The sequence below is a fragment of the Dryobates pubescens genome, chromosome 35 (assembly GCF_014839835.1).
Source record: "Dryobates pubescens isolate bDryPub1 chromosome 35, bDryPub1.pri, whole genome shotgun sequence".
Classification (NCBI taxonomy): Eukaryota; Metazoa; Chordata; class Aves; order Piciformes; family Picidae; genus Dryobates; species Dryobates pubescens.
Window position 1 is genome coordinate 8,011,081 of NC_071646.1, and position 13,244 is coordinate 8,024,324.

Sequence of the window (13,244 nt, forward strand, 5' to 3'; positions counted from 1 at the left end):
AGACCTGAGAGCATCAGCTCTGTGCCTCTGCATGCATCACAGAGCTGCTGGCACAGCACCTCATCACCACTGGCCAGCAGCTGGGCTCCCTGAGCATGCTCTGCAGGCTCAGCAGCACCACTGGACCTCACTGAAGGATGGCTCCCTGCAGCACACTGCAAGCCCAGCCCCAGGCACTCCTGAAGCAGTCGGTGCCACTGCAAGCATGGCTCAGATGAGAGACCAAGAATGAGCCTGAAGCTGCTGAGAGACAGATTGGGCAGAGGCTCAGTGACCATCAGCACTTGCCATGGGAACTGTCACAGCTGGGGGTAAAATGGCAAAGCAAACCCAGAGAGAAGAGAGCAGTGAAGGATGCTCCTGCAGGGGCACCAGTGGGACAGCAGCAGCAGGGCAGCAGTGTGACACACATGCACTGCACAGCAGAGAAGAGAAACAGTCACAGCATGTCTCTGGTTGCAAGAGCCTCCAAGCTCACCCAGCCCAGCCCTCCACCCAGCACTGCAGGCTCAGCACCAAACCATGGCCCAGCCAGCATGGGTTTAGGAAGGGCAGGTCCTGCCTGACCAACCTGATCTGCTTCCATGCCCAGGTGACTGCCTGGTGGCTGTGGGGCAGGCTGTGGATGTGGTCTGCCTGGACTGCAGCAAGGCCTTTGACACTGTCCCCGACAGCCAAACCCCTGGCCAAGCTGTCAGCCCCTGGCTGGGGCAGCAGCTCTCTGAGCTGGGTTAGGAACTGGCTGGAGGCTCAGCCCAGAGAGTGGTGGTGAATGGTGCCACAGCCAGCTGGCAGCCAGACACCAGTGGGGTGCCCCAGGGAGCAGTGCTGGGCCCCAGCCTCTTGAACATCTTCATTGATGATCTGCAGGAGGGGATGGAGTCAGTCAGCAGCCAATGTGCAGATGACAGCAAGCTGGGGGCAGGAGTTGAGCTGCTGGAGGGCAGAGAGGCTCTGCAGAGGCACCTGGACAGGCTGGGCAGAGGGGCAGAGGCCAAGGGCAGGAGATTGAACACAGCCAAGTGCCAGGGGCTGCACAGTGGCCACAGCAACCCCAGGCAGTGCTACAGGCTGGGGGCAGAGTGGCTGAGAGCAGCCAGGCAGAGAGGGACCTGGGGGTGCTGGTTGATGGGAGGCTGAACATGAGCCTGCAGTGTGCCCAGGCAGCCAGGAGGGCCAAGGGCAGCCTGGGCTGCATCAGGAACAGTGTGGCCAGCAGGAGCAGGGAGGTCCTTCTGCCCCTGGACACTGCACTGGTTAGGCCACACCTGGAGTCCTGTGTCCAGTTCTCAGGTCAGGAAAGAGGTTGAGCTGCTGGAAGGTGTCCAGAGAAGGGCAACAAAGCTGGGGAGGGGTCTGGGGCACAGCCCTGGGAGGAGAGGCTGAGGGAGCTGGGGTTGCTTAGCCTGCAGGAGAGGAGGCTCAGGGGAGACCTTCTTGCTCTCTGCAACTCCCTGAAGGGAGGTTGGAGCCAGGTGGGGGTTGGGCTCTTCTCCCAGGCACCCAGCACCAGAACAAGAGGACACAGTCTCAAGCTGTGCCAGGGGAGGTTTAGGCTGGAGGTGAGGAGGAAGTTCTACAGAGAGAGATTGGCCATGGGAATGTGCTGCCCAGGGAGGTGGTGGAGTCACCATCCCTGGGGCTGTTCAGGAGGAGACTTGATGGGGTGCTTGGTGCCATGGGTTAGTTGTTTAGGTGGTGCTGGATGATAGGTTGGATGAGATGATCTTGAAGGTCTCTTCCAACCTGGTTTATTCTATTCTATTATTCTATTCTATTCAGCACCAGGGCCACAGCTGCTTGAACACCCCCAGGGATGGTGACTGCAGCACTGCCCTGGGCAGCCTCTGCCAATGTCTGAGAACCCTTCCAGTGCAGAAATATTTCCTCATGTCCAGCCTGAGCCTCCCCTGGGGCAGCTTGGAACCATTGCCTCTGCTCCTGTCCCTTGCCACCAAGGAGCAGAGGCTGCCCCCTCCTCGCTCCAACCTCCCTGCAGGGAGCTGTAGAGAGCAAAGGTCTCCCTCAGCCTCCTCTTCAGCCTGAACACCCCCAGCTCCCTCAGCCCCTTCTCTAGCCCTGGTGCTCCAAGCCCTTCTCCAGCTTTGTTGCCCTTCTCTGGACAGGCTCCAGCCCCTCAATGTCCCTCTGGTAGTGAGGAGCCCAGAGCTGAACACAGCACTCAAGGTGAGGCCTCCCAAACACAGGAGGAAATGATGAGGCTGGAGGGAATTGGAGGCAGGGAGGGAGGAGGCCTTCAGGTCTGTTGACAGAGTGAATAAACCTTGTGGCATCCAGAGTCAGAGAGAAGCAGCAAATGACCTCAGCTGCCCTGCTCTCTGGCAGGCCCTGCCACTGGGTCTGGAAGCTAAGCTGAGTCCCTAGCTGGGGCTGGACAGAACCTTCCCCAAAGCAGAGAAAGCTGTTTGGTACAAGACACAGAGGCCATGGATGCCACCAGAGGCCAGAGCTGAGCAGACAAGATGCTCACAGAGCTGTGTAGAAGAAAGAGGCTAAGAGGTTACAAACAGAGAGCAGGAGGGCACCAGAGCTGCACTGCAGCAGGCAGAAGCTGGAGACATCTGCTCCTCACAGCTCAGCCTGCAGCTGGTAAAGAAGCTTCTGTTCCCACCACCAAAACCAGCCACAGCATAACCATATGGCCAGCACTGACAACCACCTCCTGCTCCCCTCCTGCTCCCTGCCTCACAGAATGACCTTAGAGATCATCTATTCCAGCCTCCCCACCAGGGGCAGGGACACCTCTCAACCAGACTCAGCTGCTCAAGGCCTCATCCAGCCTGGCCTGGAACAGCCCCAGGGAGGAGGAATCCACAACCACACTCACACTGAAGAGCTTCTTCCCAAGAGCCACTCTAAAGCTACTCTCCCACATGCTAAGATTGCTTGGAAGGAAGAAGGACTTTCAGGATTCACACAATGTGTGATGCAGAAGAACTTGGGAGCCCAGCATCCTACCTTAAAGGAGGATCTCAGAGTGGAGATGACTTGATTCTGAACATCCCTTGTGGGCTCTGAGCTGTAGCTCCAGCAGCACAGGCAGTGCTGGAGCAGTGCACTTGGTGCTGTGCTGCTGGGACAGAGTTCTGGGCCTCTCAGGTTAGGAGGGAAGCTGAGCTGCTAGAAGGTGTCCAGAGAAGGGCAACAAAGCTGGGGAGGGGTCTGGGGCACAGCCCTGGGAGGAGAGGCTGAGGGAGCTGGGGTTGCTTAGCCTGCAGAAGAGGAGGCTCAGGGGAGACCTTCTTGCTCTCTGCAACTCCCTGAAGGGAGGTTGTAGCCAGGTGGGGGTTGGGCTCTTCTCCCAGGCAAGCAGCACCAGAACAAGAGGACACAGTCTCAAGCTGTGCCAGGGGAGGTTTAGGCTGCCCAGGGGGGTGGTGGAGTCCCCATCCCTGGAGGTGTTTAGGAAGAGCCTGGATGAGGCCCTTGGAGCCATGGTTGAGTTGATCAGAAGGTGCTGGGTGAGAGGTTGGACTTGGTGATCTCAAAGGTCTTTTCCAACCTGGTTAATTCCATTCCATCCCATCCCATCCCATCCCATCCCATCCCATCCCATCCCATCCCATCCCATCCCATCCCATCCCATCCCATCCCATCCCATCCCATCCCATCCTGTCAGTGACTCCTAGCTGATCCTGGAGGTCCTTTCCAACCCTGACAATTCTGTGGCTTTCTGCTCCCCATGTCTGGACTCAGAGCAATGAGAATCATCCTCACCCAGCAGTGATCCAAGCCCAGCCCAGCAGCTTTCCTTCTGCAGGTGCTCTGCACCCCTGCTCTGACAGCTCCAGATGTGTACCAGCAGAGCTCTGCCAGCCAGCAGGAAGGGAAGCAGGAAGGGGTTGCTGCTCCCTCTTGTGAGCCCCTCTCACAAGCATGTGGCAGTCCAGAACCAGAAGCCAGCAGAAGCATCCAGGAAACCAATTCCCAACCTCCAGCAGAGTCCCTGGGACAGCAGCAATGCCCAAACTGCTGAGAGCCTTAAGGCAGTGGCTGCAGGCCACAGCTCTGCTGGCACACAGGATATTGCTGTCTCCCATCCATGGCTCCTCTGAGGCACTCTGTTGGATCCCTTCTTATCAAAGTCCACTTCTTGGCTTTGCCTTCTCTAATGCAGACTCACAAGAGCCCATGGGGCCAAGCCCCTCCAGTTTGTTCTCTCCTAGAGGGGACCAGAAATGCTGGCCTGGCAGGGTGACTGTGTGCTCACTGCACCCTGGGAGGTGCTCCCAGCACACAGAAGGTGACCAGATAAGAACCTGGAAGCAGAAGTTGTTTCATTTCAGAGTAAGAAGAATATTTCTCCACATTCTAGGGGGCAAAGCTTTCATTTCCAGCACCCAGCCTTCAAGTCAACACTGAGCAATTCCTGTCTGAGGTGGAGCCAAGGATCAGCTCCTAACACATCCCAGGTTATGCTGCCTTGCCCCAACCAAGACAGCAATGCCAGCACACAGCTAGGATCCAGGGCAGCCTTTGCTGGAGCTGCTCTCACAGGGAAGAACTCTGCAGATAGCACTGCTGGGGGCTGTGGTTTCCCCACACTGCTCAGCACAGGGGCAGAGAAAAGTGTGGTCCAGGCCAGGGGCCCAGCAGGGGATCAGTGGCTTCCCTCAGCTTGGAAAATGAGGAGGAACTAACATTAAGTAAGGTGGAGAACTCTGAAAAGCAAATGGGAGTCAGGGGAGAAAGGAAGAAGGGAATCAGGCTTGGCAAGTGCAGATCTCTCTGGTGCCAATCTGCTGGCAGCCCCAGTGCCACACTGGCCTTGCACAGACACCACACCACAAAGCCTTCTGAGCCAGGCAGTCCTCACACTTGGAGGTGAGGGATGAAACCCCAAGGAGGGCCTCACAGAGGCTCTCAGTCCATTTATGCTGCACAGCATTTGGAGTTCCCTCAAGCTCCAGCCAAGGCTGAAGTGCTCTGTGCCCAGCAGTGCCTGGAGAGCAGCCAGATCCTGTCCCATGACACTCACCCAGCCACTTGTCACTGACACCCAGACCAAGTAGGTGCACTCTGAGGCTCACCAAGCTTTCATTTCCTGGAGGGAAGGCTCTGCCACAGGCACCCAGGGGCTGTGGGAGCCACTTGGCAGCTTTGACATTTGGGGCTTCCACATGAAAAACAAAATGTGGGAGAAAAACCAAACTGAGCAGAAGTGAAACCCTTAAAGCAGTGGCAGTGGGGGGTGAGGTGCCACAGAATCATCCAGGTTGGAAGGGAGCTCCAAAGCTCATCCAGGCCAACCCCCTGCACTCAGCAGGGACATCCTCCACCAGATCAGGTTGCTCAGGGCTCTGTTGAGCCTCACCTTGAGCATCCCCAGGGATGGGCCCCAACCCCCTCCCTAGGCAACCTGTTCCAGTGCTCCACCACCCTCCTGATGCAGAACTTGTTCCTCACATCCAATCTCAATCTGCTCTGCTCTAGGTTGAAGCCACTGCCCCTGGTCCTGTCCCTGCAGGCCTTTGGGAACAGTCTCTCTGCAGCCTTCTTGTAGCCCCTTCAGGTACTGGCAGGCTGCTGTTAGGATCTGCCTGGAGCCTCCTCTGCTCCAGGCTGAACAACCCCAACCCCCCCAGCCTGTCCCAGCTGCAGAGCAATCTCCCCAGTGCATGCACTTATTTCTGTAGGGAGAGCTCAATCTATGAATGAAGGCCACCACAATGTCACAGTCAAAACAAGAATGTAAAGAAGGAAGGAGAGAGTATCTCAGCTTAGATCCAAAGTGGATCCTCAGCCTTTGGTGAGGTGCACAAAGGACATTCTGCAGCACAGAGACCTCAGCAGAGTGCCTACATGAAGCCCAAAAGCATTGAGAGGAACCCTGAGGCCCTCACAAAGCAGCAGAGAGTCTGCTGTAGTGCTGTGCACCTCCAAGCTGTTGGTAACCAGACAGCTCCAGCCTCCAGGGACCCAATTTGCTTCCTCTGATCTTCTTTGCAATTCCCTTTGCCTAGTGCAGAGAAAGCAGGAACCTGAGCCATGCACAACCCTCCTAAGAGAGGGGCAGGACAAGATTCTGCTCTGGGGTCAGGCCACACAAGGCTTTTCTTGGTTGCTTTGCACAGGACTTTGCAGCCTAAACTAAAGCTCCTGCAGAGAGGTAAGCACCAGCCAGCTGCCAAAGAGGACAAAACACAGGAGGAAAATGGTTCTCTCCTTCCAGGACTGCTGGGCCAGCAGGGAGCTCTTTAGGACCCTTGAGCTGAGGTCATTTTTCTCCTGGCTAATGGGGGAGTTGCTAGGATAAGGAAAGCACCTTCTGGAAGATAAGGCCACAGAAAATGATTCACTAGGAGGAGAGGAAACAAAGCCAGGCAAAGGATCTTGATTTCACAGTGAGCAGGAGCAGCAGCTTCAGCTCAGAACTCAGTGACTCAGAAACCCAGCACCAGGCAGCACACCAAAGGTCCTCACACAGCTGCCAAGCACAGCACCTGGGGCTTGGAGCCTCAGCCCCTCACCCAGTGCTGCAGGGTGACATCCTCTGCACAACAGCAGCACAGCCCACCCTGTACCAGCTGATCAGCCAATGCAGAACAGAGGCCAAGAGCAAGAGCTGAATGCCCTCTGCTCAGTGTGAAGGCAATGCCCAATTCAGCCCCCAGCCTGGGGTACCCAGCACGGCTCACAGATCTGCACCAGGGCTGGGATCCTCAGCAAGGAAGATGTCCAGGTGCAGGAAGACCATAAACCACCACTACAAACCCCAGCCAATGTATCAGAGCCTTCTGCTTTGCCAGCTCAGCCTGGCAGCTCTCTGCTGCACAGCTTGGTCACACAGCAGGCAGTGACACAGGACAACAGTCCCAGACTGCAGCCTCCAGCTCCCACCGTGCCAGGATGGAAAGGCTCTGGGGCTACCACGATGAGACCCAGAATCACCCTAAGGGACTCTGGGGCCACCAGGAGAGGATTCTGGGCCACTAGGAAAGAATCCAGGGCCATTACAAGGTGCTCCAGAGAAACCCAGAGCCACCATGGGAGGATCCAAAGCCACCACGGAGGGATCCAGAATGCTCCAGGATCACCACGGTGGGGGATCCAGGGCCACCATGGAGAGATCCCGAGGGCTCCAGGCTCGCCGCGGTGGGCAGCCCGGGCCGCTGCGGGGGGCTGCGGGCCCGGCAGCTGGGCGGCTGAGCGGCCCCGGCAGCGGGCGGCCCTGCCTCTGCCCCCGCGGCGCTGCTGAGGGCCGGCGGCAGCCGCGCTCCCGGGGCGCACCGACCTCGCTGGTGAACATGGCGCAGAAGTAGTCGCTGCAGGCGGCCAGGACGATGCGGTGGGCCGGGAAGTCCTTGTGCTCCACGCGGAGGGTGACGTCGCAGAGCGTGTTGCTCTTCCGCAGGGCGTTCATGGCGTTGAGGATGGACTTGGCGTGCGAGTTGGTCATGATGTCCTTGGGGGGGGCCATGGCGCCCGGCACCTGCGGGCACAGCCAGCACGGCCACATGTCACGGCCCGCCCGCCGCGCCGCCAGGGGGCGCCCTCCCGCCGCGCCCGCGCCGCCCCTCCCTCTCCCCTTCCCTGCCCCGCCCGGGCCGCCCCCGCCCCGCGCCGCCCCGCGCCGGCGGCGGCAGCCCCCGAGAGGCGGCAGCCCCCGAGAGCCCGCAGCCCACGGGGCTCCCGCGCCGCCTCCTTCCCGCCGCAACGCGGCCCGGCCGCACTCACCGCCGCGGGGAGAGGTCCCGGCCCGCGCTCCTCTCCTCCCCCCGCCCTTCCCTCTCCCGGCGCGGCGCACTCTGGTGACGTCACCACGCCGCCGCCCGCCCCGCCCCTGCTGCCTCGCCGTTGCCAGGCAACGGCCTCCTGCCGGCGCCGCGGCCTGGGCGGGGCCCCGCCGCCCGCCCCCGGCCGCGCTGCCTGCCGCCGCCTCCGCTGGCCCCGGGGGTGCTCCGGCGAGCGGCCGGAGGCAGCGGAGCCGAGCTGGCCGCCTGGCCGGCTCGGGGCTGGGGCCGTCCGAGACAAAGGTGGCGGTTTCCGAGGCCTCGGCGCGGCTGGGCCTGGGGCCGCGGGCAGCTCCCTCCCAGCCGGACGCGGCTCCCGCTCTGCTGCCCGAGGCCAGCACCTCGGAACCGGCCCCGCTGGAGCCCAGCCTGCAGCGAGGGCCCCGGAGCCTGCTTTCCACTCTCAGGGTTTTCAAACTGTGCTATTTTTGATCTCTTCCCCACGCACAGCTCGGCAGCTCCGGCAGCTCGCCTCCAGCTGACAGCCCTGAGCGCAAGCTGCCTGCCGCCTCCGCTCTCCCCCTGCCCTCAGGCTCATTTCCATCCTGCCGGGCGGCTGCGGCTGCGCTTTGAAACCTGCAGCTCCGCAGAGCCTCGGGAAGTCATCGTGGAGTCATCGTGAGTGACGTGAGAGAAATGCTCGGCTAAATGTAGAACAAATTCCCGGTTAAATCTGTACATGGAGGTTAAGATCTTATCCTGGCCTGGAGGCTGATCCTGCTTCCTGCTCGGAGGGGTAGGATCAGTCTGTGCAAGGCTGCACCTAGAGCACGAGTCTGGAGGATTTGTGAGGCTTTAGCTGCACTAATCCAGCAGGCAGAGGATTGGCAGGATCCAGCAGCTGGAGATGAGAGATCTGTGTCTAACCGGGAGGGCAGTTGGCCACTCCCTTCAGAGCTGCCCTCTGCCAGGAGAGAGCTTTAAAGCAGCTGCAGAGCCTCTTTCTCCAGAGCCCGGTCAAGCAGAAGCTGCTGTGCTGGAGGCAGGAAGTGAAACTGTGTCAGACTGCAGCATCCTGCTCCTGGAGCTTCAGTCAGGAGGTGTTTGACCAGGGTGTCAGCACAGACTGCCAGTCCACCAGAGATGCAGCCTGGAGCCATGGAGAGAAGAAGCCAGCAGAGCCTGCACAGTGCTGACCTTCACCCCCTGTGCTCCTCAGTTCCCAGCAGACACAGAGTCAGTCCTCTGCATCCACCTCCTGCTGAGTTTCTGAGGATATGGATCAAATATATCTGGAAGGAGGCTGCAGGGAGGTGGGGGTTTCTCTGTTCTCCCTCGTCTCAGGTGACACAAGGAGAGGAAATGGCCAAATTGTGCCAGGGGAGGGTTAGGTGAGGGATTGGGAAGAATTTCTTTTGCTGCAAGAGTGGTCAGGGCCTGGCAGAGGCTGCCCAGGGAGGTGGTGGAGTGCCCATGCCTGGAGGGGTTGAAGCAGGGTGTGGCCATGGCACTTGGGGCCGTGGCTTGGTGGCCATGGGGGGGTTGGGTTGGGGTTGGATTTGAAGGCCTTAGAGAGCTTTTCCAACCCAAACAATTCCATGATTCTGTGAACTCCTTGATGGTACTCAGGGCCTGTTTAAAAGACTCCATGACTCCCTTTATTTTTTTCCCAGGATGTTTTTTTCCCCTCCAAGGAAAACAAAGGCAGCCCCAGTGCAAAGAGCACCTGGGAATGGAGCTTCACAGCACTAGGAGTGAAAAACAGCTCCCAGAGAGCACTGCTTTGCTGCAGGTTCTGAAACACAATCTTAGGCTGGACAGTGGCAGATGGAGTGAGTTCCTCTCCATGCTGAAGTTCCTCCCTTAGTTTTTCCTTCCAAATAAATGTTTTAAAATAGGAAAAGGAGAATTGAAGCAGAGGGAAAAAAATCCTCCTCAGCTTTAAAGCTGTGAACAAGAGCAAGGTGCATCCTAGGGTGCATCATCCTCCAGCTGAACTCACCACAGGAACACTGCTTCAGGAGAAGGCAATATTGGCAGAGCAGAGGCTGGGGAAATGATCCTCTCAGTCCCTGTGTGTGAGGTTGAATGAGGTTCCCTCATGTGCTGGTGATGCTCCTGAGAACATGCTCTCAAAGACAGCCACAGGCTACCCAGACAAGGCCCTGAGAAACCTAATGGCATAGAATCACAGAATGATTCTGCCCCTCTGCTCCACTCTGCTGAGACCACAGCTGGAGCTCTGGGGCCAGCTCTGGAGCCTCTGAGCCAGGAAGGCTCTGGAGGGGCTGGAAGGTGTCCAGAGCAGGGCCAGGAGGAGGAGCAGAGGGCTGGAGCTGCTCTGCTGTGAGCACAGACTGAGAGAGTTGGGGTTGTGCAGGCTGGAGAGGAGAAGGCTCCCAGGAGACCTCATTGTGGCCTTCCAGGATCTGCAGGGGGCTCCAGGAAAGCTGGGGAGGGACTTTGGAGGGTGTGAGTGAGGGATAGGACTGGGGGGGATGGAGCAGAACTGGAAGTGGGGAGCTGGAGATTGGCTGTGAGGAAGAAGTTGTTGGCCAGGAGGGTGGTGAGAGCCTGGCACAGGCTGCCCAGGGAGGTGGTGGAAGCCTCCTGCCTGGAGGTGTTTGCAGCCAGGCTGGAGGTGGCTGTGAGCAACCTGCTGTGGTGTGAGGTGTCCCTGCCCATGGCAGGGGCTTGGAGCTGGCTGAGCCTGGAGCTCCCTTCCAGCCCTGACAGCTCTGTGATTCTATGATGCTATTGAGACTGGAACAGACCTCTGAGATCATCCAGCCCAGCCTATGACCTAACACCACCACAGCAGCTGCACCCTGCCACCAAGTGCCACATCCAAGCTTTTCTTAAAGACCTCCAGGGATGGCAACTCCACCACCCCCTGGGCAGCACATCCCAGTGCCTGATCAGCCTTTCTGTGAGGCAGTGCTTCCTAATATCCAACCTAACCCTCCCCTGGCACAGCTTCAGGCCATGGCCTCTTGTCCTGTCACAAGTTGCCTGGGAGAAGAGCCTGACCCCCACCTGACTACCACTTCCTTTCAGGCGTCTTGGTATTGCCTCTTGTCTTGGTTTATGGAGTGAGACAGAGCTCTTGAGCTCTTCCCAAAGGAGTGGCTGGGATGGGAGGCTCAGCTGGGGATGCTGTTCAAAAGCACACACTGCAGTGCAAAGCAGAGAAGTGCACAAATCCATTGTACATCTCAGCCATGGTTCTCCAAAGCCTCCTTAGGCCAAAGCTTCTCACCACCTTCCTCCAAACCAGGCCAAAACATCAGCCTCAAATGCCCCCCACTGCCTCTCCCCCCCACCCCTCCCCCATACCAACCCCAGTGACTCAGCTAGCATTTAGCTTTCCAGCTGCAGGCCCCAGCCAGGCTGCTCCAGGCCCAGCTCCCAGGCATGGCAAAGCTAAGGGAGCCAGCTGGGAAGGGAGAAGGGGCAGGAACTTGCTCTGCAGCTAGTGTGTACAGTGGTGCAGGCTTGTGGGGATGAAATAACAAAGGCTTACACTTTCTGGTCCAGCCCTGGACCTCTCTGGCCCTCCTGGAGCACCTCAACTTTATGGTTCTTAAAGGCATCCAGCCTCAAACCATGACACCCCTGCTTTGAGAGGGGTGGGACCAGGGACCTCCAGAGCTCTCTAGACCTGTGATATAAGTTGTGCTTCCAGCCTGTGTTAGTGTCCACAGAGCTAAGTTCCTTGAGCTGGCTTGACAGGACTTGTCCTGTCCCTGCAGTGTCCTCTGGGGTTGCATCAGAAGGTCCCAGCTAGTCCAGTGTGGGGAGGAGGCTTAACCATGGGTTTGCTTTTGGCTGCTCCCTCAGAGTGGCTCAGACTCAGAAACCTGTTGGGGCAGTGGCAGCCCAGCCAGGGGAGCAGTGCCTGTGCTGGGACATGTCTGAGAGGGCAGCTGGGCTGTGGATGAGATCTGGCCCTGCAGGAGTGTTGAGTCCTGTGTGTGGCAGACCTGTTCAAGCCAGCACCTGGGCCTTGTGCTACCCTGCAGGACTGCCCTGCAGCCAGGACTGCCCTGGCCAAAGCACAGCACTGATGGTGACTCAGTTGTCCCAGCCTGGTGCTAGGCTCCAGGGAAGCAGTCACCCAGCAGATGCTTGGCTCACCAGAGCTGCAGTGTGTCCCAGCTCAGTGTCTCCTGCAGAAGCCACGCTGGCTGCTGCTGCAAACCAGATCTGCTGTGCCCAGGATGGATGCACAGAGTCTGGCTTCAGCTCACACAGGCCACTGAGGGGAGCTGCCCACAAGCCCCAGGCTGTACCCCAGCCCTTCTCTCAGCCCTGCCTGCTCTTTCTCCTTAGAAAGGCAGCTCAGGCCTCTTCCCTTGGGACCAGTGGTGCAGAGCCCAAGTTCCCAGCCTGGGGCATTTTGCTTTGCTGCTCCTGGTGAATCATGGTCGAGACCTCTCCCGTCCTTCCCTTCCTGTCCTTCCCTTCCTGTCCTGCACCGCGCAGTGATGAAAGTTTTCAGAGCTGCTGTTGGCCACCAGAGCAGCCTGACACAGCTCTCTGTGTCTGGAGACCTGGCTGAGATGGGTGGCACAGGCAGAGCTCTGCCAGGGGATGGCAGGGGACAGAGGAAGGAAGAGGTGAGAGTGCACCAAAGCCAGGACAGAGCCCTGGCAGACACCCCAGGAGCTCCCAGTGCCAGCACCAGTCTGTGGTGTGGGAGGTGTAAAGGTGTAGAAGAGCTCTGGAGACACCAAGCAGATGTGCCCAGGACAGATCCACCACAGCTCTGCTGGGGACAGGCAGGAGCTTTACAGACCAGTTGTGACTGCTGAACAAAGTGATTGCCCCTGAAGTCCTTCTCAAGTTCTCACAGAAGCACAGAGGGGGTTGGGTTGGGAGGGACCTGGCAGAAGAAGTCTCTTCCTGCACTCAGCTCTTGCTAGAAGCCCTGGGTGAGGAAATGTCTTCACTCCTTTGCACCCCAGCTGCCTGATGGATGCCTCCCAGCTGCAGCCAAGGCAAGGTGTGCAGGAGGAGTGTGGTGGGTTGAAATGTCCCCCCAGGATTGACTTAGCCAGACCAGCTCAGCTGGAAGCAGCTGGGGCTGTAGTTCCAAGCAGAGCTTCCCTGCAGGGGATGCACTGAATGTGTACAGAGCAGAGAGGAGCTGCAGCCTTTACAGACATTGCCACACAGCACAGGAGGCCCTGGGCAGGGAGCAGGGGCAGCTGCCAGCCTCTCCTGCCCTGCTGAGGCAGTTCTAGGCTATGCCTGTAAAAATTAGCTGCAGATTTTGAGCAGAGGAGTAGGAAGCTGTAACCAAATGGCTGCTGGGTGTGAAAAAGGAAAGAAAAGATTGTTCTAAACAAATCATTGGCTCAGGGTCTGGGATGGGAAGCTGCCTCTGCTGCTGCTCTTGGCTGCCACTGCTTTGCTCAGGGGATAGTCTGCTGCTTCTGCCTGACCCTGGGCTAAGTCTAACCCACTTCTGTCTCTCAACTCCTTTCTCTCTCTTGGGACAGAGGGGGTGGGGGGGGCAGTGGAGGAGGCTTCTCTGCTCTCCTGGCC

The 13,244-nt window shown here is 58.6% G+C and overlaps 1 protein-coding gene across 2 annotated transcripts in view; it reads right to left on the reverse strand.

Annotated features, from left to right (window-relative positions):
• Positions 1-7,776, reverse strand: part of KLHL12 (kelch like family member 12) — a 34,875-nt gene extending 27,099 nt beyond the window's left edge. Inside the window, exons 1-2 of one of the 2 annotated variants that reach the window (XM_054176356.1) lie at positions 7,699-7,776; positions 7,256-7,453 (exon numbers count right to left, since the gene is read on the reverse strand). In XM_054176356.1, coding sequence (XP_054032331.1) covers positions 7,256-7,441 — 186 coding nt within the window. In that variant the 5' untranslated portion in view covers positions 7,442-7,453; positions 7,699-7,776. Of the gene's footprint in view, positions 1-7,255; positions 7,508-7,698 lie in introns of those variants that run through there. The other variant, XR_008463023.1, reaches the window with a different exon arrangement.
• Positions 7,777-13,244: the final 5,468 nt, after the last annotated feature.